The sequence below is a fragment of the Corvus cornix genome, chromosome 7 (assembly GCF_000738735.6).
Source record: "Corvus cornix cornix isolate S_Up_H32 chromosome 7, ASM73873v5, whole genome shotgun sequence".
NCBI lineage: Eukaryota > Metazoa > Chordata > Aves > Passeriformes > Corvidae > Corvus > Corvus cornix.
The window spans coordinates 4,865,646-4,892,113 of NC_046337.1; the positions used below are offsets into that span (position 1 = coordinate 4,865,646).

The window sequence follows — 26,468 nt, forward strand, 5'->3', positions numbered from 1 at the left end:
AGGGCAGAGGAGCATGTTGGTATCTAGAGATGGAGCAGTGACTTTACACCCAGTATTTCAGGCAGATATTAACACAGATTGACATTTCTTTAAACAGCTTGCTAAGGAAGACCATCAAGTTACCAAATCATTCATATCATATTCTTATCTTGCTGCCTCCGGTAATAATGGTGCTGTAGGTTAACCCTCAGCCCCCCACAGCTGCTCATTAACTCCCCACAGTGGGTTGGGGAAGAGAATCAGAAGGGTAAAAGTGAGAAAAGTTGTGTGTTTTGATTAAAAACAATTTTATAGGAAAAGTAAAAGCTATGTGCACCAGAAATGCAAAATGAAGAATTCATTCTGTGCTTCCCATTGGCTGGCAGATGTTTTGCCATATCCAAGAATGCAGGGGAGTAACCCAGAGTCTTTAAAGCCTTCAAAAATAAAACCAGTAAATTTCTGCAGTGACACAACTACTTATGAGCTACAGAACTATGCTATAGACTAGTGGTTTTAATTCAGATCTTCTGTACTGAGCCTTCATGGAGCTGAAGAAGGAAAGGAGGCTTTTAAATTTCAGGATAGCATTGTTTTAGAAAGCCACAGAACAGTAAATGCTTTCTGAAGTAGAAAAATAAAATACAGACGTTCAGCATCTCTGGTTATTATTTTTGGACAATAGGTTTAATGCTGTGAATATTCAGTGTGATTTTCGTGTTCTTATTGTAAATGAATCAGGCCCAGGAAGAAAAATAAAGATTATTAATTCTTGGCAACTAGTTAATAAATCCACCTGAATAGAATATTGCACAGTATTGTTAACAAACTGCAGAATAAATTGTTTTTCTTCTCTTAACACTGACAATAATCCAGCCAGAAAACCAAAATAACTGCTTTCCCTTTTTTGCAGATACTCAGAGTATCAGAGGTCTTGCAGTGGATTGGATATCACGTAATTTATATTGGATTAGCTCAGAATTTGATGAAACACAAATTAATGTGGCACATTTAGATGGTTCCTTGAAAACCTCAATCATCCATGGAATCGATAAACCCCAGTGTCTCGCAGTTCACCCAGTAAAAGGGTAAGGTATTCATGGCTGTAATAAATAAACTGCAGTAAAGCTCATCAGAAGGTGGTTCTTCATTCATATTTTAAGTTTGGCCATTCTGTTTTCTTTCAAACTTAAAAGCATGATTTTTAAAGATTTTACTGAAAATATCTTGACTGAATACTTCTTTCCTTAGAAAGCTGCTGATTAAATCATGTAACTATTAGTTGTGCATTTTGTCTCCTAAACTGATGAATGCTTTCACTACTGACTCCTTAAAAACACTGTGCACACAAAGCAATATTGTAAATATGTTAATTCTCCTTCAGTAAGCTGTACTGGACGGATGGTAACACAATCAACATGGCAAACATGGATGGCAGCAACAGCAAAATTCTCTTTCAGAATCAAAAAGACCCTGTTGGTAAACACCTTTTTTTCCTGTTTCTTTTTTTAATTGATAGTGATTTGTTGTGGGCATTATTTTGAACTGATTTTTAAGTGTACAGTGATGTTTTTCATCTGCAGTAATAAGAACAGGCATAAAGACATGAACAACACTCATGCGTTAGTGTTGTGTTTCACAATTTAGGATACGTTTGGCCCATTCTAACTGAAATCTACTGTAGAATTAGTGGAGTACTATTAACTCTAGGATTACAGTAGGCTGAAGGAGAACCCATCTGTATTTCTCAATCTTTGTATCACAGTTAAAAAAATGTGGAGGTCAGGGTTTTACTGCGTCGTGGATATATGTGAGAGGATCCTTTGACTGCAAATGTGGATCCTTCCTCCCCAGAATCTCAGCTGCATGATCAAAAGATGAATTGGCCCTTAACTTTTCACACAGAGAAAAAGCAACAGTTGAAGCATACATTTCATATCATGACTTAGCATCAGTTTTAGTATTTGGGAATTCATATAGTTGATGATAAATTATGGCACTTTAAAAAAAAAAAAAAAAGCTCTTACTATGTGTAATTTTTTTGTTTTGTTCAAGTATCTTTCAAAAAATAATTTCATTTTTTAGAGAGTTAAAGTGGTTATGTCAATCGTTGCTGCCTTATTAATGGCCCATCAATAAAGTGATTCTATTTTAAAGCATTTTTTTTATAACTGAATGCATTAAGCAAGCAGAAATGAAAGCGATTTAAAGAATTCAATAAATTTGACATAAGAACAACATGACATGCATTTTACACCCTAAATTCAGTGTATTTCTAAGAAATTACTTGATAACTGTTTTATTATTGATATGATTATCTGTCTAACCACTTGAAGAGACAATTACCTTTATCTGGAGAAAAAAGAGTGGCAAACCCACTAATTTTAAGGTGAACAACAAGCACCTTCAATAATATTAGAACAATATTAAGAAAGGAGGTTGTGTGCAACATTTTGTACTGAATATGTTGTGATCAGAGGTCACAAGGTCCTAAACTGCAATGCTTAGGGTTTCCAATATCAAACTCTGAACTGAAATACAAGCAAAATGCCAGTTTCAATGGTTTAAATTACTTTTTACCATTAGTACGACAGTCCCGTGCTAAGAACAAGAAAACCCTTCTAAAGAGCCAGAAAGTAGCAGCCTTAAAACCTTAATTTAATATTTAATTTCTAACTGAGAAAGCTGTCTTTGTCCATAAGTGAAACTCCAGTTCATGTAGTACTAATTTTGAATGTTTGGGCTTATTAAAATGGGATAACCTGGTAATTTATGGGGTGTTTAGTTATCTTGATGCATAATTTCAGAATTCAGAAAACGAGGGAGTTTTCCAGTCTGTGACCTGAAGTAAGCTGATGGATTTTTTTTTTTTTTTTTTTTTTTTCTTTCCTGTTTGAGTTCTATTGAAAGAAAGACACAATTTTTGAATTACAATATTTTCTATCACCAAGAGTATTTGTAGTTTGGAAATTTTGGGAACGGATACTGTTAGGATGACAGATGGTGCCTTTTATTTTTATCTTAGCTAGTGCACACTAGCTATGGCTTGCTGGTCCATTCTGCAGTTCTAAAAGTCTCAAATGCTAACACATGTATTGGTTGATGAAAGAACTGGTCAGTGGAGTACCATTGGATGAAAGAACTGGTCAGTGGAGTACCATTAAACTGTGTTCTTAGGAATTCAGGATTAATTTTATACTTCGGGCAAATCATTGGCTCATTTGAATCCAATGAGACCAATACTGTACAATCCTCATGCTCAGATTCACTTTAGCACGTAGGCTATGAGATTTAAGCCAATTACCCACACTAGAACACATCATGAGTATCTGTGATGCTTATTAGCTATAAACCACTCATTTTCATTCGTAAAACAGGACAATTCCTGAAAAAAATCTAAATAAACATGCTCTGCCCACACTAGAAATGATGTGTTTTTGCAAAGGTTGGTTATAGGTGGAAAGTATTTGGGGAAGAACAGCATGGTTGACCTGTGTAGAAAGACATAGGAATGTTTTTCATGTCAGTTGCTGCTGTGTAATTGGAATACCTGGGTGTAGAAACACCAGTCGAATATCTGAAGTATAAAACCAGACAAGACAGGACTGCAATTGCTGCATAGCTTGTGTTGGCAGCCACCGCACAAGCAGATCCCATCTCGGTGCAATCTGTGGGCAGCTGGTCCATGGCTGGGAGGTGTGGGGAATACCAAGTGCCACCCATCTTGGAGCAGGGATGCCTTCATGCTAGTGTATTCCCTGTTAACCCATACTGATATTCCCAGGGAAGTTCCCTGTGCTAGGCTAAGCACTGCAGGTGCTGCTTGTCTCCAGGATCCGTGCTGCTCTGTGCTTGGAGGGATGCTGGTTGTACAAACACGAGAACGTGTGTGCAGAGACACTGCGAGACGAGTCCCTCCTGAAGGCACAGCTCCAGATCCTCTCTCCAGCCTGTCTTGTTTCCTCCTTGGTGACACACTTGCAGAAGGGAGGAAGAAATATCAGTACCTGCAAGTGGACTGGGAAGCTGTTTTTCAGCAGCTCAGAAAGCAGACACCTTTTCTCTGCCGTGTCCAACGTGCATAAAGTAGTGACATGATGGCAGCTGTAAAAGCTGCAGCCCATGGCACTGCTTTCTCCTGTCAGGCTTTCCAAAATAGCTTTCCATGGGAAAGCAGTGTACAGGATGAAAAAGACTACAGTACAATATCTAGAGGTTGACGCATGCAGTGAAATACAGTATTTTTTTGGCAACTTGCTGCTGGATACTTAACATGAGTTCTGGGAAAGCTGGAGCATCAAAGCAAATTGTTATAGCATGTATTGTTACCATGCCAAGAATATTTCACTGTGGAAAATCTCCTGCTACCACTTCTTGAACGTTTTTTAAAGGATTATAGAAGTCTGAAATACATTATCTCCTAGTTCTTTGCTCTTACTTTCAGAAAACTATATACTTGATTCATTTAGTAGCTTATTTTGCAAGTGTCTTTTTTTGACAGTTTTTTCACTTCTGACTCCAAAGAACGGATTATGAGGTCAGCTCACTGTGAAGCAAAATGAAAAGTAATACTATAAATTTATTAGAAGTTTGGATTAGATTTTGGTATTTCAGCATCCTAAGCAGGGAGAGGACAGACTTTTTATAGTTCTGAATCACAAAATGTACCTTGTTTACTAAGTCTCTGTGTATTCATAATTTTAGAATATAAATGATGGCTTCTGGTTTGCATTTACAAGTTGATAATGACCTCGCTTAGGACCTCAGCTTATTCAAGTAATTCTTCATTGCCAGATAATGCTTTCATCAGTCAGTCACTGATTTCTGTAACTGCTGAAAGAAATAAAAGGCACAAATCTTTCTAAAAGCATAGATTTTTTTCATGGTAAATGACCAAGTTTGGTTTTCTCAATTTTTTTTCTTTTTTGGAAGTATAAGTAAATGAGTGAATAGATAACAGAATTGTGTGTGTATATATATTTCTTAAATGCACCTTCATGATGAAAACAGCTTAACAATAAATGTGTATCATCTGTTAAAGCCACAGTTAAAGTTGTATGCATTAATTACAGGTTTATCGATAGATTATGGGGAGAACAAGCTTTACTGGATCAGTTCAGGAAATGGAACCATAAATAGATGCAATTTAGATGGTGGTAATCTTGAAATAATTGAATCAATGAAAGAAGACTTAACAAAAGCCACTGCTTTAACCATTATGGGTAAGTCCAGCGATAATATTTTTTTTTAAATTATTCAAAGCTAATTAATAATGAAAGATAAAAGGGTTAGGGAAGCTATTGTTGTTTTTATGTAAATAATACATATGGTACATTCATGAGTGAGACTGTTGTCTGTGAAAAATTCTTTATATTTAATTGTACAGTTTGCAATCTCTATTACAAGTATATTTCCAAATACAGTCTTGCATATATATATATATATGGAATGAAGGTAACAAATTGATGGCTTTTATTTACTATAGTGACATGTAAAGTATGTTGGAAGAAGGAGCTGTGTTATGCTCTTTATTACACAGAATTATTCATTATTTGTTTGCTCTGCTCAATTCTTCTACTTAGTTCAGAATATTCCTAGTTTGTTGGATTGGCTGGCATTTTGTGAAGACTTCCTTGGGTTATGAATTGATGGTTGAGGATTTGGATTTCCAGGTGTCTGCTCATATTCCATGTATTAAATTGGTTGAAAGAAAAATATTCTGTTTGTTATGTTCAAAAACAACAATTGGAAAAATCCAAAAAACAGTAGCATAAGGAAAAATTCTTTAAAAAATCAGCTAATTGCTGATCGCTGAATATTATAAAAATATTGCTTCAAATTGGCTTATTCTCATATATACCTTCAGCTCTTGGCCCTTGCTGTAGCTGGGACAGAGTGTAGTAAGAAATTCTAGTCTGACTCAGAATTTATGTTCATGTTTCTGCTTTCCTAGAGATGACTTTAGAACTTTCCATATTTCCTACAAATTGCTGACCTCATTACTTACATTTATCTTGGATATTAAAAAAAGGAAAGTTCAGTTGATAAACAGCCTTTTGTTGGGACAGGTGGTTCATCAACTGCCAGTCTTTTTATGAGGTATTTTATTTGATTGATTAATGATATAATAATTATGTACATATAGATTGTGTGCTAGTGAAAATTAAGTAAAATTTAATGATTTTTATGCATGTGGTGTAAATTATATCATATTTAAAGTGGTAATTACTTAATTAGATTTATTATGCACATATTTGGCCAGTACTGAACTCTAAATGCTGTCAGTATCAGTTGGAGACAGGATGCTTTTATGTGTGCTTTCATAAAAACAAGCAGGTTTGGTGTCAGAAGGGATCATGAATGTTAATTTGGACAAATTGTCTTTTATTGATTGGATTGTGACTAGAAATAGATTGAATAAATGACCTTTGCTCTGGGGAGCTGTTGGAAGTCTTTAACAGGAGGTGTAAAGAGTGTTTGTTCATACTGTCACTGAGTTGGTGGTGTCAGGTCTTCGTGTGTGATTCACAGAAGCTACAACAGTGATGATCCCTCTGGAACAGGCAATAAAGAGTTTATAGCTACCATGTAAAGAGGAGTGCATGAAAGTATTTGAATTTTTGCACACCTGGAGATGGAAGAATATCTATTGTATAGGTTTTAAACACATGTACCTCTAATATTCATAGTTTGGGATGCTTTGTTTTTATGGATGATGACAATTCTTCCTACTCAAAAATGGTGAACAAAACCTTCAAAGACTTTGGAGGTTTGTTTGTTTTGCTTTGGGGTGTTGGAGTCTTAGTTGTGCTAAACTGTGGCTTGATATTGCAGTGAGATTGCATATAACAATCTGCTGGAGAAAAATACGAGCACATACAGTTTTATCAACAATGTTGTATGTGCTGATTGAAAAACATGAAAGTTTCTGCATTAATTTCTCCCATAAGTTTTCATACTGTGGAACATACTGTGGTAATATAAATGCCATTTATTTTCCTAAAGAACGAGTGGCTGTACAGCAGCTTCTTATAAGCAGGATTTGTGCATGTAAAGTGGGTCAAAACAGAAAATCCAATGCTGTATGAGCCAGATAAGAGATCTCTAATTGATAAATGGTCATAACTAATAATATATAAATAAAGAAGAATGACTAATTTGTTCTAGTGTAAGATTTAGCACGAGTGTGTGAAAATTTACTACCCCTGCTGATCTGTTTGCCTACAAGTTTAATAGGAGGTTTTAGCAGGTGAATCACAGTAATTGCAATGTTTATTGCATCATTGTTCCTCCTATTCCTAAATTTTCTTGACTCCTTTTACCTAAAAACACAGTAAACACAATAAAACAACATGAATGGAATGTTTCTCCTCTCTGAATATACTGAGTTATCATTTGAATTCATCAGTGGGTGAAGAGAGAGATGATACCTGTACCCAAACCCTTAACTGTTGTGTAGGATTTAAGTTCCACTGAGTGCTGGAGAGTCTTGTAATCTTCAGCTTTCTTTTGTATTATTCTGTCTTTTGCATTTAGTGTCTCCCCAGCTAAAAGCAGGACTTTGGTCAACTTCTTTGTTGGTATATTTTGGTTTATGACCTTGTCATATTGCTGGGTTATGTTTCCAGCGAGGCAGAAAGAGGAGATAGAGTTTGGTGGTTTGAGACTCCCTGTGTTCAGTTGTGTCACCAGGTCATGCAGTTGGTGACTTGTTGATCCCTAGAACCTTTATTGGACTGAGGAGCTGAAAAGAGGAAACAGTGGAGGGAACCTCAGTGGACTGATGGGATGGGTAATGTGATCCGAGATGGCCCTGGTTGCCATGCACCCATTCCCTGCCAAGGCTGGGTGCACTGAAGGAGAAAGGATCTTCAGAAAAATTGCTGAATTTCTAATAAACTTACTTATACCAGTGATGTGTCTTTGAGCACCTCAGTTGTTGCTTCTGAAAGTTTCTTTAGCTGCTTGTGAAGCTTCTTCCCCTGCCATCAGTCTCTGTGAGAAAGCATGGGCTCACGGAGACTCCCAAGGAGAACCCCACAGCCTGTGTCAAGAGCTAATGCCTTCCATCCCTTGTCTGGACAGCCTTTTGCGCAGAAAACTGACAGAGCTGACAGTTTCCAGTGGCTTTTGCTGTATCTTACACTTCGCATTCCAGAAGATTTTTCAGAGCTATAAAAAAAGTGGTGACTGGGAGAGGCTTGGCCCAACGAAGACTTCTTTAGTTGGCCTTGGTAATCTCTGTGCTGTTCTGATATCTCGAGTTTTGTGATCTTTGATTCTGTTCGTTTCAAAAGTGGAAAAGAGAAGCAGTTAGGCACTCCATGGTTGTGTTCTGTGATATGAACTCAATAGACACTGCTAGTGAAGTCAGTAAAGTTTTGGTTTGTTTTGTAATACAACTTATGGAGTGGTTCAGAGCTTCACCAGCAATGAGAATTCTCCTTTAGCACGACCCCTTAATCTCCCCATTGTTTCTATTGCTTTCAATTCCTCTGTTTTAGCATTGCAGTTTAGCTGTTGGAAACCATTTGGAAGTTACCATTTCTGTTTCAGATGTTTGCTGTTGTTTAGTCCTTTCCAGGCTCTGTTTAACATCTTCCTACTATTGCATTCTTTAGTGGGAGCTTATTGAAAGTAATGATAAGACATAAAAAATAATGTTAGCAAACAAGTTGGTGCCAAAGTAACTGTCAGGTTTATCCTTGAGGGAAATGGGAACAATATATAATCCACATCTTTCTGTATTTTGGGTCTTTCATTTATTGGTTTTCTACTCAGCAGTGTCAGTCATCTTTCTTTTTCAATATGCTGAGCAGAATTCCTAGTCTTTTGGTGCCTGCATTTGCTAAATCTTTTTGAGTGTGATATAGACGGGATGAAAATTATATTCCATTTGAAAGTAAAGCGTTTGAATATATACAAAATTGCTATTTTCCCATGCCTTCGAGCATACAAAAATTATTTTTGCTGTTGCCATTCTGTATTACAAACAAGTCGCTGTAAATCTATGAAGTCATACTTGCTTTTCGACTCTTCCCAGTTTTTCTTCAAATCCATATTCAATATGTGAGATGTCTGTGTATGCCACATCAGCCATTTTTTAGTTAATCTATCAGTCAAAACCACATGAATGGTCTAGTACCTCCCACTGGTTATTGTCTTGCTTTTGGTCAACAGTAATGTTCTTCTGTTTCTATGTTAGCTTTACATTTTGTTTTCTTCAAAGACCTCTGCTGTTTTTTTGAGTCTTTTAGAAGTTTATGTGATTCACAGCACCCTATGTCCTACATAATTTTCAACCCCTGCTCCTGGCACCATTTACAAATTTATATCAAATATATCCATTCTCCTGAGATTCAGGATGTGAGAGAACCTCTGGATTTTATACGGTACAGCAAAACTCCTTTCAACAATGAGAAAACACTTCCTATACTTGTCTTAAGGTTTGAGTTTAATATATCATTCAATATCTGATTTTAGTAGTTTTCCTGGTGGCTAGTGTCTTGAGTGGGATCAAATGATAAAGATGTATTTGGAATTCTGCATAAAGTCTCATTTCCTTTCTTCCAAGTTACTTAATGAAAACGGTTCCTTGACTGTTATTGAAACGGGTTGGGAATTTACCTTTGTGGTGAGAACTGTATTTCTGGATTGGTGAGCAGAGTCATTATTTTACAAGATCTGAATTGCAGAGGAGCTCGCAGCCATATCTGATGTGTTTCCAAGCTGGTGTGTTGTTTCTTGAATGATAAATGGCTCTGAATGAGAAACTGAGCATTGCTAGAAAAGTATCGATTGGTTACCGTAAGTCTGTAGCTGAGAAGAAAAGGATGCTGAAGGCTTCTGTCAGCAGTTTTAGTGGAGGCATTTGATTGGATTTTGTATCAGGTCCCCACAGAAATACAATTCACACAAAGTCACAAAATTCATCTCATGTTGCCACAAAATAGGAATATAATGTAGATTGTATAATGAGGATATAATTTGTTGTGCATTTGGTCTTGTTTTGGTGGAAAATAGAGTACTCCATGTAGTGAATGATTTTATGTGTAAGTGCTATTTCTATTGAAATTCGTATTAAAAAAATTCAATCAGCAATACAACAAAATCAGATATACATAATAGCTTTTCACTGTGCTTTCAGATATTAGATTAATATCTTTTGAACAAAAAATTGTATATAAATATAGCCATTAAGTTATATTATCAACCAATCAAACCAGAAAGTAACAATTATAGTATTTCATTTTAGACAGAAAATGTAGGTTAATATTACCAAAATACACTCATGCTCCTGTTTACTTTCATCGTGCATTAGATGATATATTGGTTATTTGATTTTTGTTTCATCCTAAATAAAGTTTCAAAAATAACATCAGAATGCTTTTCTAGTGGCTCAGATGGCAGGAGCTCTGACTCTGCTGGATCTCTTTGCAAAGTGAAAGGGGGTTGCTTAGATCAGGAAACTTCAAACACATACACCTTAATTTTCCAAGTCATCAGTCTTCTAATTGCCGTAACACCATTCATTACATTAGCATTAATACATGAAATATATCTAGGCAATTTGCCCGGTTCTAAGTGCAGTACATAGTTGTCTTCCATAAATACTCAAACCACCATTAATGAAAACTAATGGCCCATCAAAATTTGCATTCAGAGTACTACTTGAAATCTCCAAAGGACTGTCCACAATGCTAGGGTAGCAATTCTTGGCATTTGAAGTTGCTGTTGCCCAATATGTTGCTGTGCTTAATGCTAATTACCCGACAGAACGGATAAATACAACAATTTTAATATATATTATAACCTAGTTTCAGCAACAAGATTGTAATTAGCGATCGAGCAACACTCTCGTTAGCATAATCAAGCAAATAAATCATTTCAGTTTGACATTTAAAGGTCCAAAATAGCTTTTTTCTTCCCTTGTGTATGAATGCAAGTTGTCTTTATGCTAAAGTGTTTTTTTTTGTAAAATCATCTACTATATTTTAAAATTAATATAGAAATAATTAGTTCATCCTGAATGCTAGGGATCGTAGATGAGTTATCTACTGAAGGAATATATCAGTAAAGCAGAGAGAAATAATCCAAAATTTGCTTAGAATTGTGGTCAAAAATAGCTGTGTAATTGGGGTTTTTGTTTGTTTACATAGCAGTGGTGTATGTTGGTCACCTAGTACTTTCCGAAGAATTAAAACATTTATTTTTTAGTTTTTAGGGCACAACTGGCAAGTTTTTTGGCAGGCAGTCATAAGAGGTTTGACCTCAAGGTGTCTGTACTTCAGAATTTGTTAGTTGTTGGGGGGTTTTGGTTTGTTTTTTTTTAGATTGGTGGGGGGTTTTTAATGTTATTTTTTACCTTTTTTTTTTTTTGATATACTTGAAATGTCAGGATTTGTGTGACTTGGTCAGGAAATCAGACAAGGGCAGTTTTAGGAGGCTGTGGAAACCGTAGCCAAAGTTGAGGTTTTGCACAAAATATTAAAGAAATGCCTTGAAGAGTGATTACTTCTTTGAAATAAAAGATAAAAATGCCAAAACCATATGTTTTTTGCTTCTTTCCTGTACTCCAGTCTTACAAAGCAACTAATTTTTTTATAGAATGGTTTGGATATGTAAAACAGTAAGTTCATGTTGCTATGCACAAGACACCAGTCATTACTAAAATTATTTAATGGCCTGTTCTAATTTGTGGTCACATAGAGGATGTGAAGAACAAAAACTCTTCTTCACACACAAACATTTCATTGAAAAAGTTACCCTAACCTGTAGGATTGTGGGCCATTAACTAACAGGGGAAAAAAGTCCAATTCCCATTATTTCATATATGGATTGTTGCCCAGAGTCACCTTTCTGCTTTTAGCTTTCATGTGCCTTTTTGTTATAATTGCCACAATCAAAATTGGGCACAGGTGCTTTTTGGTCTAAGGATTTTCTGATAGTGTCATCAGATGCAAGCTACTACTAATTGTTATTGCAGAATGGTGTTTTGAATCAATCAATTCTAGATTGACCAGTCAGTGCATAAAATTACAGACTTTCTTTAAATTTTACCCAAATTTAAATAGAGTTCCATTTCTGTCTCAAATCTCCATATTCAGAATATTTTTCATTCCATAGATTCTGGCCTTAGCATATATCTATGGAGAGTATGTTTTGGTTTTTTCCCTATGTATTTTATTTTTTGCTGTAACTTCTTACAGTTACCACAGTGGAAATTACTTTTCAGTTCTGCAGTTTCTGTCATGAAACACTGAACTGTGTGGCTCTATGAATTGGTTATTTAAATATTAAAACTGAAGCATAGGCAAAAAATATTTTACCCGAAAAGAAAGTTAACTAAAAGTGAAGTTAACACACAATATTTGTTGGGAAGGCAGTGTTCCTGAAGCTTAAAGGTTTTCAGTTCAAGCCTTTACTTTTGGTTTCTCTATAGTAACAACCTTTTCTGTCTGAAATTAAGAACCCTGAGACCATCTCAGTGTTCATCTGTTTGTACTCAATGAGTGAGGTCTCGTGTGACAAGGACAGTCAGAAGATTGGCTTCAGTCTTCAGCCATTAGTTCACTGATGTTCGAGCTTGATATCAAAGCTGTTAAAATTTTTATTCTGAAACATTGGGAGGCAGGGCCTGCTTTTCATTTTTTTCATGATTTTTTAGTTACTGATTGTGACTTTTTTTAATAAAAGATGTGGTTTAACATTTCAAGCAATTTTGTTCACTTGTGACAATGAATTTCTTCCCTAGGGTAACACGAGAACTTCCATATATATATATATATATATATGAAAAGTGAGGCATTTTTCTATGCAGGTAGCCTTAAATAAGCAGTTGTCACAGCAAAAGTGAAACTGGTGAAAACTGTTTTCATGTCTGCAGAATCTTTAAAACACAATTTCTTCAGGTTTCCTCTATGACCTCTTTAAGCAATTTCTCTTAAAACCAATCTGAGAATTAACCTCAAAAGCTTTTTCCTGCCTTAGGTCTCAACCATCTACAATTCAATAGTGATCCTCTTAATTTTTAAAACTTGGAAATTTTACAGATAAAAAGCTTTGGTGGGCAGACCAGAACTTGGCTCAGATTGGTACCTGTAATAAAAAAGATGGAAGGAATCCAACTGTCCTAAGAAACAAAACTGCAGGTGTTGTTCACATGAAAGTGTATGACAAAGCAGCACAGCAAGGTAAAGTAAATTTTAAGTACGTTTAACCAACTTTTAAAGTGCAGAGTATCTTTTCTCATGTTATTCTCCCAATGTGAAGAAAATAATAAATGTATTTTTTGTAATTCACTGATAAAATATATTGTATTGATAAAAATTCCTGATTTTTGAATAAATTAGTGGATTTAATAGGACAATTTAGTTAGCATATCTGCCTACCATATTTTAGTTTATCAGATGTTTACACTAAAGTGAAGCTTGATGTTCTTTTAGAGAGTTTAAAATTTTTAGTAAAAATAGATGTTTAACATGTGAACCTCATTATTCAAATTATAGAAATTTTAAGTGAACTATTATGAGAGAATTCATTGATATTCTTCATTATCTATTTTAAAAACAGTTCAATTCATCTATGTTGACAGAAATGACAGAAGTATAAATCAAAATCGAGGCAGTAGAAAAATAGGGGATATTGCTAATGCTGCCAAAAATTAGTTGGCACAGCGGAAGCTATGATAGTATAAAAAGGTGTGATTTGGGGTCATGCACACAGTGTTATGAATTTGGTGACTGGTGATGAAAACATTTGTGATTTAATTTGGATTCCAGTTGAAAAGTGATGAGGATGGGATCTAAGTCAAGCAAATTATTCCATTTCATTGTGGGCTTTCCATCCCTGGTCGTGTCCAAGGCTGGGTTGGACAGGGCTTGGAGCAACCTGGGATAGCTGAAGATGTCCCTGTGCATGGCAGGGGGTTGGAACAGGATGATCTTTAAAGTCCATTCCAACCCAAACCATTCTGGGATTCTGGTTTTTTGTGGAGAAGCTTCCAGAAGAACCATTCCAGATGGTTTCTGCAAGAAGTAATCTTTATGTGGAGCGCAATAATTCAGTTCCATATTAAACCTTTCTGGGGACTCTTGCAATTTTACCTCATGTAGGAAACACCAAAGGTGCTTTGCCGTCCTGGCCCTTAGTTTTAAGTGTGGTAGAACAGCAAGTAACAAAAATTTAGGCATTCAGTAAAGTTTCTATCATTTTAAAATGCTTTAACTCCCTACCATAGAGACACCTACGTTGCCTCCTGGGTGATCAGACTTTAGCAGTGTCTGGTGTCTGCTGCATCATTAGAAAATTTCTGTGATTTTAGGTGAATAAATGCTTTCTACTTCAAAATTAGGACTGTGGAAATAAATGCAACAAGTAGTGCTCTGATTTTTGTAGGCTTGGTAACTTGTAATCAACTAATTCCGTGAATATCTTAGTGGATTTAAATGTTTTTTCATGAAGCTTCAAATTTCTGAGATGTGTTTAGTTTACTGTGTGTAATGTTTATTATAAATCTCATTAAAATTTGTTAATCTATTACCTAAAATTAAATATTGTATCAATTAAGCAGTTAGGAGGAGCATGGATTTGTGAGATTACTTTGAACTATATCTTAAATACAGTAAAAAAAGGCTGGGTCATGATGATAACAAGGTTAATATAACATTTGATCAATGAATAAGATACAATGAATGATTTGTTCATGGTCTGGAATAAGATACAGTAACGTCAGTGAGATTTTGCCATTAACGTAGAATTTTCAGGTTTTTCGTATGCTTTTACTTTAAAATAGGCAGATTTTTCAGAAAATGAAATTATTTATATTCTGAGGGGAAATGTGGGGTTGAAATTCTGCAGCAGTGAAACGTGGAAAGGTATATGAATATGTGAAATATTTTATGCATATATCAATTTTTTGAGTATGTGACTTGAACAAAATTTGGAAATAATAATAATAATATATTGAGAACAGCACTCATTTTTAGCCAGTTTCACCCAGGTTTTGTTTTCTCTCCCTCTTCTCCCATCATGTCATAGGCAGCAATTCCTGCCAGTTAAACAATGGGGGATGCTCCCAGCTTTGTTTGCCAACATCAGAAACCACCAGAACTTGTGTGTGCACAGTAGGCTACAACCTCCAAAAAAACCGCATGGCCTGCAAAGGTAAAACGGCTTTCAGTATTTATTTTAGCCAGCTTAAGTTCTAGGGGAATATTGCAATGAGTAAATAAACTTATTTTAGTCAGTTAAATAACTTTACTTAATATGCTTGAATGAAGCAGTTACACAGAAATGTCTATTGTGGTTAAGACAGAATTAAATTTACCTTTTCATTTAATTATTTAAATACATAAATTTCCGTGGAAACTCTTGAGGAATTTTTATGTTTGTTTGGGGTTTTTCTGTTGTTTTGTTTTTTGGGTTTGTTTGGTGTTTTTTTTAATGTAGGCAGAAAAGCAGACCATCTGAATCATTATTAATAGCAGTAAATACTTGTTCAAGGCCATCTACCTTACCTTTAAACTAAATTATAGGCTACAAGTATCTGAATGGTTGGGTATCTCATCCTGTTGTATTGCCCTTAATATAAAATTAAAACCAATTTTTTCCTTCAATCTTTTTCTATTTTAGTTGGCAAAAATCAGAATGTAGCTTACAGCCAAAGTCTTACTCTTTGCCTGAATAACGTGAAGCAGCCTTATGGTCAAGGTGCCTTATAGTTTTATAAACTTAGTATTGTTTATTACTATTAATTAGGACTAAGTAATTCCTGAAAACTACTGAATAAGAAGACCTCTACTGAGTAGAATTTATTCCTACTCAACAGAAATAGGAGCATTTGGAATGTGATTAATCTAACACAAAAGTAGCCATTTAAAATGCATCAACCATGCTGGTCACTAAAACTGTGTATTTCTCCCTCTTGTCTGTGAGGGAAATGTGCATAACTGAGGTGAGATGAATTCTGTACCTCAAAAGACAATTTACTGTCCTGTTTTCCACAAGTTCTTTAAAATTATCTCTTGCTGAATATGTTCACAAAGTGCAGATGTGCACTGAAAATATTCTTAAATTTCTCATAATTCAAAACTGTTTTTTTCCTAAATGTCATTAATTCATCTTTCTTAATTTTCGTTACTACTCATTAGTTAATGATAAGGTGGTGCTTGAAATGGGCAGTAATTCCCTTCTCTTTATAGGACCACATTTGGAATTTAATTAGAAATGCACTGTAATAACTCATGGATGCTTTTTCAAAGAGCTGGAGTTGTCACTCTGAAAAACAGTGGAGCACTCTTGGAAAATTAAGTCCAATGCATGCTAGCTCCTCAATTCTTGGAAACCGGGAAAGCTTCCACTTCGCTCTCACTGGCTGCTTTATCTTTCCTGTAGGTATTGAATCATTTCTGATGTACTCTGTTCATGAGGGAATTAGAGGAATTCCTCTCGATCCAAATGATAAAATGGATGCTTTAATGCCAATATCTGGAACTTCATTTGCTGTAGGCATAGACTTCCATGCAGGTAAATATTGTGTATGTATAGTTTATTGTATATGTGGTAAGAATTGTAAATTCTTCTCATAAATGAAATAACCCCTTGTTTTCAAACCTTCTAAGTAATTACAGTTGCATTTAAAGGAGTTGGAAATGGATCATGTTACACAGTTAAGCTCTGCCTTTAACATTTACAGTAAATAGGAGAACCTGTATTGTGCATATGCAGATTGTTCTGGCAGCAGCAGCTGCTCTTTTTTGGTGGAGTCATCACTGAGAACTTGCGTAGGAAATTGGTTTTACAGAAAGTGTTCATTGAGGAAAAAGGCTTGTTCCTGCTGTGACACTTTTTCCATGGAATTTTCTTAGTCCTGTGTGGTGTTGTAGCTAACAGGTGGCTTTGACAGCTGAGTGGGACAGTTTTCTCCCTATCCAGCACAGCTCAGCCACTTCCCTGCAAGGCACAAGCCAAGTCTGGATCTGTTTCTTCCTTCTGGAAGGTGCTCTGGCAGCCTGAAGAGCAGGCATTTCCACCTGGAGTATACTATGTACCTTTCCCCTGTATTACAGAAATAGTTTTTAGTTTACACAGCCTCACAAACCTCCTATGAAATTAGGAGGTCTCAGTTTTGCATGCATGTGAAAGAAGGTGGGAAAAAATTGAAGATCAGATTCTAAAAGTGACTGGATACATTTCCCAGTGGTGCTTGGATATCTTCAAACATGCTAGCAATTTTTGATTAGTTTTTGGAAAATAAGTAATCTGTGACCAAGTAGTGACCTGAAAAATACCCTGTGTCTTTATCTTTTTAACCCATCAGCTCTTTGACCAGCCTTCCTTTGAGACTCATTTTGTTACCCCTTGAGTTTACAAACTGGCAGTCTAGAAATAAAATCTTAAGTTATCTGTGTTATATAAATAAAGACACTGGCTTCCTGAAATATACAATTATTTTGTCATACTCCATTGTTTTTTATTTTGATGTAGATTCTGCCTGGGAATTCAGCATTGAGAGATCCTAATTTTTTACTTAAGTTTAGGTTAATATTTGCCTTGGTATTGAAATCAGACCTATTTCTGTTGGCTGTGTTGGATCACTTCATCACACAAATATCACTAATCTCTTGTTATCAGGTTAGAAGTTAAGTTCATTAAATCTTCTTGTTTTTTACCTGCTTCTTCATTGATGCTCTTGCATCTCTGTCTAGCAAAATTTCAAGTTCTCACAACATTTTACAGTGCCCTCATATTTGTATGTTTTGCTTTCAAATCAGTGGCAGCTGATGTTCAGAGCTTTTCTTGTTTCACGGGTATAGTTCCGTTACGGTCTCCAGAGACATAAAAATCACTTAAAGGCAGTGCCTTTGTACAGACTTCTGAGATGGGAAAGACTCTGATACAGAGATTTAATCTATTCCTGGAAAGATACAGGAGGAGAGAGAAGTGGTAACCACACATGTTTGTGAGAGAGAGTACTAAGACAATTGGGTTTTCTAGGGATGACATTTTTTTATTATAATACATTTTTTAAAAATTTAAATTATGCAAACATTACTAAATTATGATCTCTAATACAGAAGACTAAAATTTGACCTTTTTAAATTTAAAATACCAATACTACAATTTTATGTGTATAGGATATGTATATGTATATATATAGGACCAATACTAGGTCCTATACAATTTGTATCTCATGTTTTTTGGTTTGGGATTTATTTTTTTTTTTTTTTAACCATAGTCATAAGATATGCTAGCTCCTACTTTAGAGAGTTTTATGTGGACTTGGCTAATAAATATCAAATCAATATTTTGGAAGAATGAGATTTTTGGCTTTTTGGAAAATTAAATTTGAGGCAGGATGAAATGGAGTGAGGTTCTCCAACTTGGCTGATGATCAGTTCCAGCGCAGAGAACATGAATACAATTGGCAGTGACAAATGCACTGCAAAAGATAAATATAAATGGTGTGCAACAGTGAAATCACAAGGGGATTGTGTCTTATAGAAAAGTTATAGTGCAGCTTTCAACTGCATTTCAGCTTCAAAAACAACTGTTTTTCTCATTTTGGTACCTTACATTGAATTTTATAAATTCATTCCTAAAACCTACTTACATGAAATAGGATTCAGAAAGCAAGTGGAGGTAGTTTCAGTTTTCATCTTGTTTTTTTTATTTTCCACTTAGTGAGTGTTTCTTGCATTTCACTCTTATTCTGGAAGGTTTCCCAATTTTTTCTGTTCTCTCAGTAAATTAGGTATGCAAAGTGGATAAAATATATTTGTGTATGCTAGTAGTACAGTGTATCATAATTAAAAGTCTAATGACAATGTCTTGCAGACATGAACGAGCTAGAAGATGGGTACATCTTTTCTCTCCCTGTGTTTTGATACTTCTAAATTCTAATTAGCAAATAAGTAGCAAAATGCGTGACTCTCATATTTGTTTTGATTACTTGAAGCCAGAATTGTCATTTGTTTGATTGGTGGTGTGGTAAGATTCTTGAGCATACCAATATTGTTTGGTCACGAATAACTCTCTTTTTTTTATAAATATATTTATCTATCTACACAAATATTTATACACCTGAAGATATGTATGGATACATGTGGATGTAGAGATAATATTTATACTTATTTTTATAGGTAACATTTCTATGCTGTATGTAGAAATATATTCTATAAATACACACACTGTATTATGGAATTAAAAGCAGATATACAAAGTATGAAAAAAATAATGATGGAACAAATATTATTTATTATCTCTGAGCAGTGTCTTTCCCAAACAAAACATCTCACTCAGGAGGTCATCAGCTGATTACTTTGCAAGCAGAATGTTGGTTGCAGCTTCCCTACAGAACCCTGTCACTGGAAATAGAGACAGTTCTGCTTAAGGGAAGCTCTCACTTTGTTTGCCCCATCTCCCTTTTGAGTTTATTATGTGCAACAGAGGGAAGTTGTGTTTGTGCTTGGGCCACTTCAAATTCTTGGCCTGGCTGTTGAGTTAAAATGGTCAAAGTTGTGCCTTTTTTTCCATTTTTATGGACAATCACTGCAGCAGAAAGGCTGGGAAGACAGCTGAGATGTCTGAAACACCAAAAAAAAAAAGACTCAGTGGAAGCTTGTCAGGACATTTAAAATAAAAGCTGAATTGTGGATGTAATATATATTTTTTATTCTTTTGTCAGCATATCACTCTCAAGTGGCACTTTTTATTTCCCTAGTTAATTTTTTTTCCCTATACTGTCAAAATTCAGTGTGTCTGATTACTGAAGGAAAACACTGTATAAGCAGTTTTACACTGTAGCTTTTCAGACTCCTGAATATTTTGGAATGGTGATAAACAAAATTGTATGTTTTGAAGCATTTATTCCATTAGGAAGAAGGTAAAGACAGCATATTTATTGTGATTTTTAACAAAGGTAGTAGCTTCCAGCTGTTGTCATGGCTCTGTTGTGCTGCTTGTGCTGTACTAAACAGCCTAGAATTCTGGCAGCATTATTTGAAACAAAATTTAAGAAAAGGAAAAGGAATGAGGAATTAAAGCTGATAATTTTGGTACTTGATACATATTAATAAAGCTATAACTCGCAATATTTGCAATTGCTAATGCAGATATTTGGACTGAAGTAAATGAATTAATCTGAGAATCACTGGCGCATGTTTTATAGGAAATGATACAATCTATTGGACAGACATGGGTTTCAACAAGATTAGCAGAGCTAAGCGAGACCAAACCTGGAAAGAAGACATTGTCACAAACGGTTTGGGGAGAGTTGAAGGCATTGCTGTGGACTGGATAGCAGGTGGGTCTGAGCCTGCTCCAGGACTTGTCTTCATTTCTGAGGGTACATTCTTTCCTCTTCAGCCCAAGGTTAAATAACTTGTTTTCCTTTCAGCTCTAATTTCTGGCATTGCAAATGTCTGGAATTTATTTATATCTCTTGGATGGCACTTCTTAAATGAACAGTTTCAATACCAGTTTATGCTCTAAAAAGCCTGAACAGGAATAATATAAATTACAAATACAAGACCCATGCAAATGAAAATACAGCAGTTAGTTTCCAGTTCTAACTTAAATGCTTTTCAAGTAGTCTTTCCTGCATGCAGTGACTTCCAGGTGTTTTTCCTAGGTAACATCTATTGGACAGATCATGGCTTCAACCTGATTGAAGTGGCCCGGCTGAACGGCTCCTTCCGCTACGTGGTGATCTCCCAGGGGCTGGACCAGCCACGCTCTATCGCGGTACACCCAGAGAAAGGGTAACCTGTGATTCCTAACATACACACAGCTTTTCCTTGCTGTCTGTATTCATGGCATGCCGTCGTTTCTCTGCAAAAATAGTTCTAATTCTCTAAGGAAACCATTTCACCTGAAGGTTAGACGTTGCTTGGAAGCAGGCTTCAATCTGAAGTTCCCAGCAAATCCAAGGAAGCCACGTCAGCTCATGAAGGACCTCACGATGAAATCCCAGAGCAGTGTAATTCTTGGTAGTTATAAACTCCAGGATCGTGTAACATCCCAGTGTAACAACCAGGGAGACTGGCCAGGGTAGCTGAAAGTCACGTGAGATGAAGGTTGTGGATTGGAGAATAGGGGTTGGCAAAACTGACATCTGATTCACCCAGCTGATTGTTGAAGGCAGGGACAGCATTAACAGAAATAGGGAATGTACCATCCCCATCCACCTCCAGAACTCCTTGTGGAATCCCCATCCCTGGAGTTGTTCGAGGCCCAGGATGGACTGGGCTCTGAGTAACCATGTCAGGGGGTTGTTTAGAATGCTTCAGGAGGATGAGAGGACCACAGATCACTATTTTACGTCTGGTAGAATGGTGTATCTCCTGCAAAGGAAGGTAAGCTTCGTCTGTTTTATAACATTGTGCCACAAAATGATAACTGGAGGTATCTCCACTCAGTTCCTCCAGGAGAAGCACAGCAGTGTTTTGCTAGTGAAGTACAGGTCTGCCTTTCTGTGGAAAGATTTAGGCCTTATTATCCTTTGCATTATTGTTACATCTTTTCCCCTTCTCAAGGGAAAACTTTCAAAGGTGTTCTTCCCTCCCCTTGTCCTGACTTCACACTCTGCATTTCTCTGGAACCTGGAGCAGACAGCTGTAAGAATAGAGAAGAAAATAGCAGCTATTAGAGCTCATTGAATCTGCTAGTTACGGCAAGATGGGAAGCAGGTAGCATTCAGCTAGTTGGTGACATTATTTATTGTCACTGAGGACATGTGTAGGGAATGTGTAGCCCTACAAAAGGGTGTCTTTGTCCCTCATCAGGTGTATTTGGCAGCTATTCATGATTTTCTTTGGAGGATTTTAGATTCGTTTAACCTGGTAATTATGGGGTTTGTTTTTCGGTCTTTTTTGGTTTTTTTTCATCAGAGTAACTGGTTTAGGGAACATTTAATTGTAGTATACTCAATGTCTGCTTTTCTGTGGCCAACATTTAGTTCACATCCTGTATTAAGAAAGTCTCAAATAACTCTGACCTCTGACCAGATGCCTGAAAGCAATTTCAGCTCTGTTTAGAGGTGCTGTTGTTAATCTGGTTAACGTTGGATCAAGCTTATGCAGGGATTGTTAAAGCCCAGCTGAATAATACTGCCTATTTTAACATTCCTCAACATATTTTTAATTTAACTCATGTTGCAGTTCAGTTTTCTAGTCTGCCTGAGTTCTATCATTACTATAGATGCTATTGTTTTTTATATCAACAACTATGAGAACAGATTCATTTTTCCTAGAGCCAGAAAGCTCTACAATGAGAGCCAAAGTGGGTTGGTTCAGAAGCTTCATTTGATGAGCAAATTATAGGATTCATTTTTTTTCACCCTTATCACATTATTATCCTTCATTATTTCACATATCTGCAGTCATTTAGTCAAATACAGCTGCTTAACTGCAGGTTGATGTAATGATGTCACCAGACACAGGGGGAGAACTGTTTAGTAATGCCCAGAAGACTTTTGGAAGCTTTAAAAACCAACTAACACACACATCCCACACAGAGGAGAGCACTGGAGAATGGTTTTGTGTGTTCTGTTCACTTTATGTACAGCGTGTTACTAAAAAAAATGTTAGTGTTCTATGAATATTTGCTATGGAAATCCTTCTCCTTGGGCAATTAGTAATATTCTAAGCCTCAATCGTGTTATATTAGATACTTCTTCCACAGAATAGATGCTATTGTGTGTGTTTGTTGTGTATTTTAACACAGATGTACCTACATACATTTGTGTTTGTAGACTCATAGATATTCCCACAAAGCTGTTCCATGGGTTACTGTTCATAAAGGAAGTGCTCTGTGTAGATTAACTGCCCTCATTTTGCTATACCTGAAGTAACAGACTGAGAAGTTTGTCAAGGCAGAAGTTTGACCTAGCATCTTATCCTAAGTTAGTGATGTATAGTGAGAAGTATACAGGAACATGAGATTAGGTAAGTAAGATTTAGATTGTTCCCATGAGGCATTTGGCAGAATTTGAAAAATATTTTCCTCTCAAATAAAGCCCCTTTGCTCTGCCATTTCCGCAGTGCTTCTCACTGCTTCATAACTAAAACATTTTTAAATTAGGCATCCCTTGTATTATTACAACCTTTGTTAGTGATTAAAGAGCTTCTGTTCCAGAATTATTATTTTTGTTTCTAATTTGCTTTTATTTTTCCAAGCACAAAGCTGAATTCTTTAAGGAATAGAATTTCGTATTGACTCCTAGAATACAGTTTTAAGAATTTCTTCTTATATATAATTTGAAAACAATATCTTAATGAAGTGCTCGATTAGCCAAGCACTATGATACATTTAATTTCTTAAGATTATTTAGAGACATGAGCCTTATGTTTTTTTAAGTGTCCATTTAATAATATTATATATTATTAATAGTATGTATATTATTAATAGTATGTATATTATATATACTATAATAGTAATAGTTTTGTTTGGCAATGGTAATAATTATGTTTGCAATTTTAATTGGTGATTTCTACAACATTCTAGGTATTTGTTTTGGACAGAGTGGGGACAGACTCCTTGCATAGGCAGAGCACACTTGGATGGCTCTGAGAAGGTTGTCCTTGTGAGCCTGGGGATTGCATGGCCTAATGGGATTTCCATCGATTATGAGGTTGGTTCCCCTGTCTTCCAGTGTACCTTAAAATGTGCAGTATTTGTTATGTTTCATTAAAGCCAGCTGGTGTTCCACTTTGATGTAATCTTAATAACTCTTAATTAAATACTTGGACAAGCCTGTTGACGTTTCCTTTGAAATTAATCTTTAGGAAAATAAATTGTATTGGTGTGATGCTCGTACCGACAAGATAGAAAGAATTGACCTTGAGAGTGGAGGGAATCGGGAGATTGTGCTGTCAGGGAGCAATGTGGATATGTTTTCAGTTGCGGTGTTCGGAGCTTACATCTACTGGTCTGACAGGTAATTTATTTTTCATAAGTATTTTAAATTTCAAAACATTATTTCAGTGCCAGGTGCCTCACCTTTGTAGGATTAGCCGTTCCTTAGCAAGGTCACAGGCGGGATCGCAGAATCCCTCGCAGTTTCCAAGGAGGAGAGGGCGTTCTGATGCTGAAAGCTAAAAAGTGCCTCAGTGCCGTAGATGAGAACAGGCTTCTCCACCTCCTGTTAAGTGAACTCTACACTGCTCTTCAGTCATTTGTTCGGTGTGAATTAGTTGAGGATTGTTGATGAGACATCTTCAACTTTTTTGGCAGAGCACATGCAAATGGCTCTATTAGAAGAGGCCACAAGAGTGAGGCCACGGATGCTGTGACCATGAGGACTGGCCTTGGGATAAACCTGAAGGAAGTGAAAGTCTTTAATAGAGCACGAGAGAAAGGTTGGCTGTTCTTAAGGATGCTATTGATTGTTTTTATATCACCTGCTACTTTTTCTGTATATTAAAGCATACCAAAAATTAAGTAATCAGTGATTTTATCTCCACTTTTTACTCTTGAAGTAGATTTTTTTTTTAACTAAAATTAATGTACTAAAGAAAACATATAGTACCAATCCTACTAAAATCTTCAGAGTGTTTCAAAGAGAAAACCTAAAACCAAAACACTTCCTATTATTCCAGGTTTGATGGTTTTTCTTTTGTTTTTCTTAAAAAATACTCTTAGGATTAGGAGACCTTGACTTGTGCTTTACAGAGTAGTAATCTCAGGCAGTTTCAGATTTGTATTCAAAAGCAAACCAGATTTTTTTTCTTATTGGACATTCCCAGCCTCTGTGTCTCATTATTTATTTGCTGAAATTACTTGGGTTTGAATCTATCTTTTCTTTTTTGTTTTTTCTTCTTTTTCTGTGGGAAGAGACCTTGTAAATAATCAGATTTCCTTTATATTCAGTTAGTTTAGCAAACTCAAGAGACAAAAGTTATTATAGACTCTCTTTGATTTATGGTACTGATGGTTAAACTTCATTCTCCATTACCTGACTAAGAATAATCTTGCTTTTTAACTGTCTTTTTACTTCTAAAATTCTGTTTTTGACAATACCTTGAAAAACTTGCTTTAGTGAGCAAAATTGGTTAGATGAGTACCAAAAATGATGATGATTTCCTCAGAAAAAAACTGCTAATGGGTAATCCAGACAAAATTTTCTAGAAACGTGTTCAAAAAGAGAGGAAAAAATTTCCAGTGTTGGTAGCACTCAAAAGTTGTTTTAATCACAGCATTATTTATCCAAAGATTCTGTTTCTTCTACATACATCTTTCCTAAATAACTGCATTAAGTATGACATGTTAAATAAATCTGAATTTTGAAAGAAAGCATGTTTATGAAGAAGAAAAACACTTTTTTTAAATTTTAAATATTTTTGAGAAAAAATAATTTGCAAACATATATACATATTAATTTTACTAAGGATTTCTGCATGCAATTTGAGAGCATCATATTTCATGGATAAAAATAAAAGCCACACCAAAACCCATCTCTTTTAACTAGGCTAGAAATTGTTAATGTCTGCTGGCTTGGAAGGGCCTTATATTATAGAATTAGGAAAATAGAACAGTGGGATAAAACAATGCTTCTTTATGTGTAATTTTTATTGATATCTTTGTAGATTTGATCACATTAGGAATAGGAGAAATGGTTACTGAGCCTAAAAATCTACTGATGTTAGTTTGAAAAACATACTTGAATGATTTTTTAATACGTTTTTCAAATTTTACTAGGGTACAAATGGTTAATGTCATTGGGAGGGGATGTCAGTGAGCCAGAAGGACAAAAGGGCAAAAACAGGTGAAAAATGTTTTTGGAATATTTTTCTATCTCACACTCTTTTATATATCTCTATATATTTAAGTTTATTGAACTAGAAGAAGTTAGCTGTTTAAAAAACCAATGTAATTAAATAGTTTCTAGACCTTTTGTTATTAAAACAACCCCGCGAACCAAAAAGAAAAAAAACCCCAAGCAAACAAACAAAAAAAATCCCAACACCCCAATGAGCTGTGCTGATTGTGATAGATGCTTTTTTTTTCAAACACCTGTTTTACCCTTTCTGGTGAGCCAGTCCTGCAGTGGGATTTGCAAACATTCCCATCCTTCAGTGCGGTTTTACAGGTGTCCAAGGACATACCCTGACTACTCTGGCTTCAGAACTGGCCACTTTTAAAGAGATTTACAGCTGGTGAACCATGGAAGCATTGAAGTTTTCCAAGAGATTTTAGAAGCTTGAGGATCTTTTTCATATATTTTCTTTTTTTTCTTCTCAACCTCTCATCCTTCCAAACAGATATTAACTTTTCTAGCCTAATAAAACTTTTAAAGAATCTTTTAAGCAAACTGAATGTAAAAATGTATATAGCTGAATCTCCACATGTTTTACATAGCTTCAGAGGACTGTGTCTCATGGAGTTTTTCCTAGGAACACAAATTCAGCATTTCTGCTTTCAACAGCAAGTTACCTCTCATTTCCCATGATTTTTTATTAAATGGATTTTCAGCTTGAAATGTAGCAGTT

General features: G+C 35.6%; 1 protein-coding gene across 1 annotated transcript in view; it reads left to right on the forward strand.

Annotated features, from left to right (window-relative positions):
* Positions 1-26,468, forward strand: part of LRP1B (LDL receptor related protein 1B) — a 636,888-nt gene that overhangs the window by 464,387 nt on the left and 146,033 nt on the right. Inside the window, exons 30-40 of the mRNA XM_039555091.1 lie at positions 893-1,067; positions 1,364-1,458; positions 5,052-5,201; positions 13,032-13,172; positions 15,019-15,144; positions 16,375-16,506; positions 20,150-20,284; positions 20,612-20,741; positions 23,485-23,611; positions 23,766-23,917; positions 24,214-24,338. Coding sequence (XP_039411025.1) covers positions 893-1,067; positions 1,364-1,458; positions 5,052-5,201; positions 13,032-13,172; positions 15,019-15,144; positions 16,375-16,506; positions 20,150-20,284; positions 20,612-20,741; positions 23,485-23,611; positions 23,766-23,917; positions 24,214-24,338 — 1,488 coding nt within the window. The remainder of the gene's footprint in view (positions 1-892; positions 1,068-1,363; positions 1,459-5,051; positions 5,202-13,031; positions 13,173-15,018; positions 15,145-16,374; positions 16,507-20,149; positions 20,285-20,611; positions 20,742-23,484; positions 23,612-23,765; positions 23,918-24,213; positions 24,339-26,468) is intronic.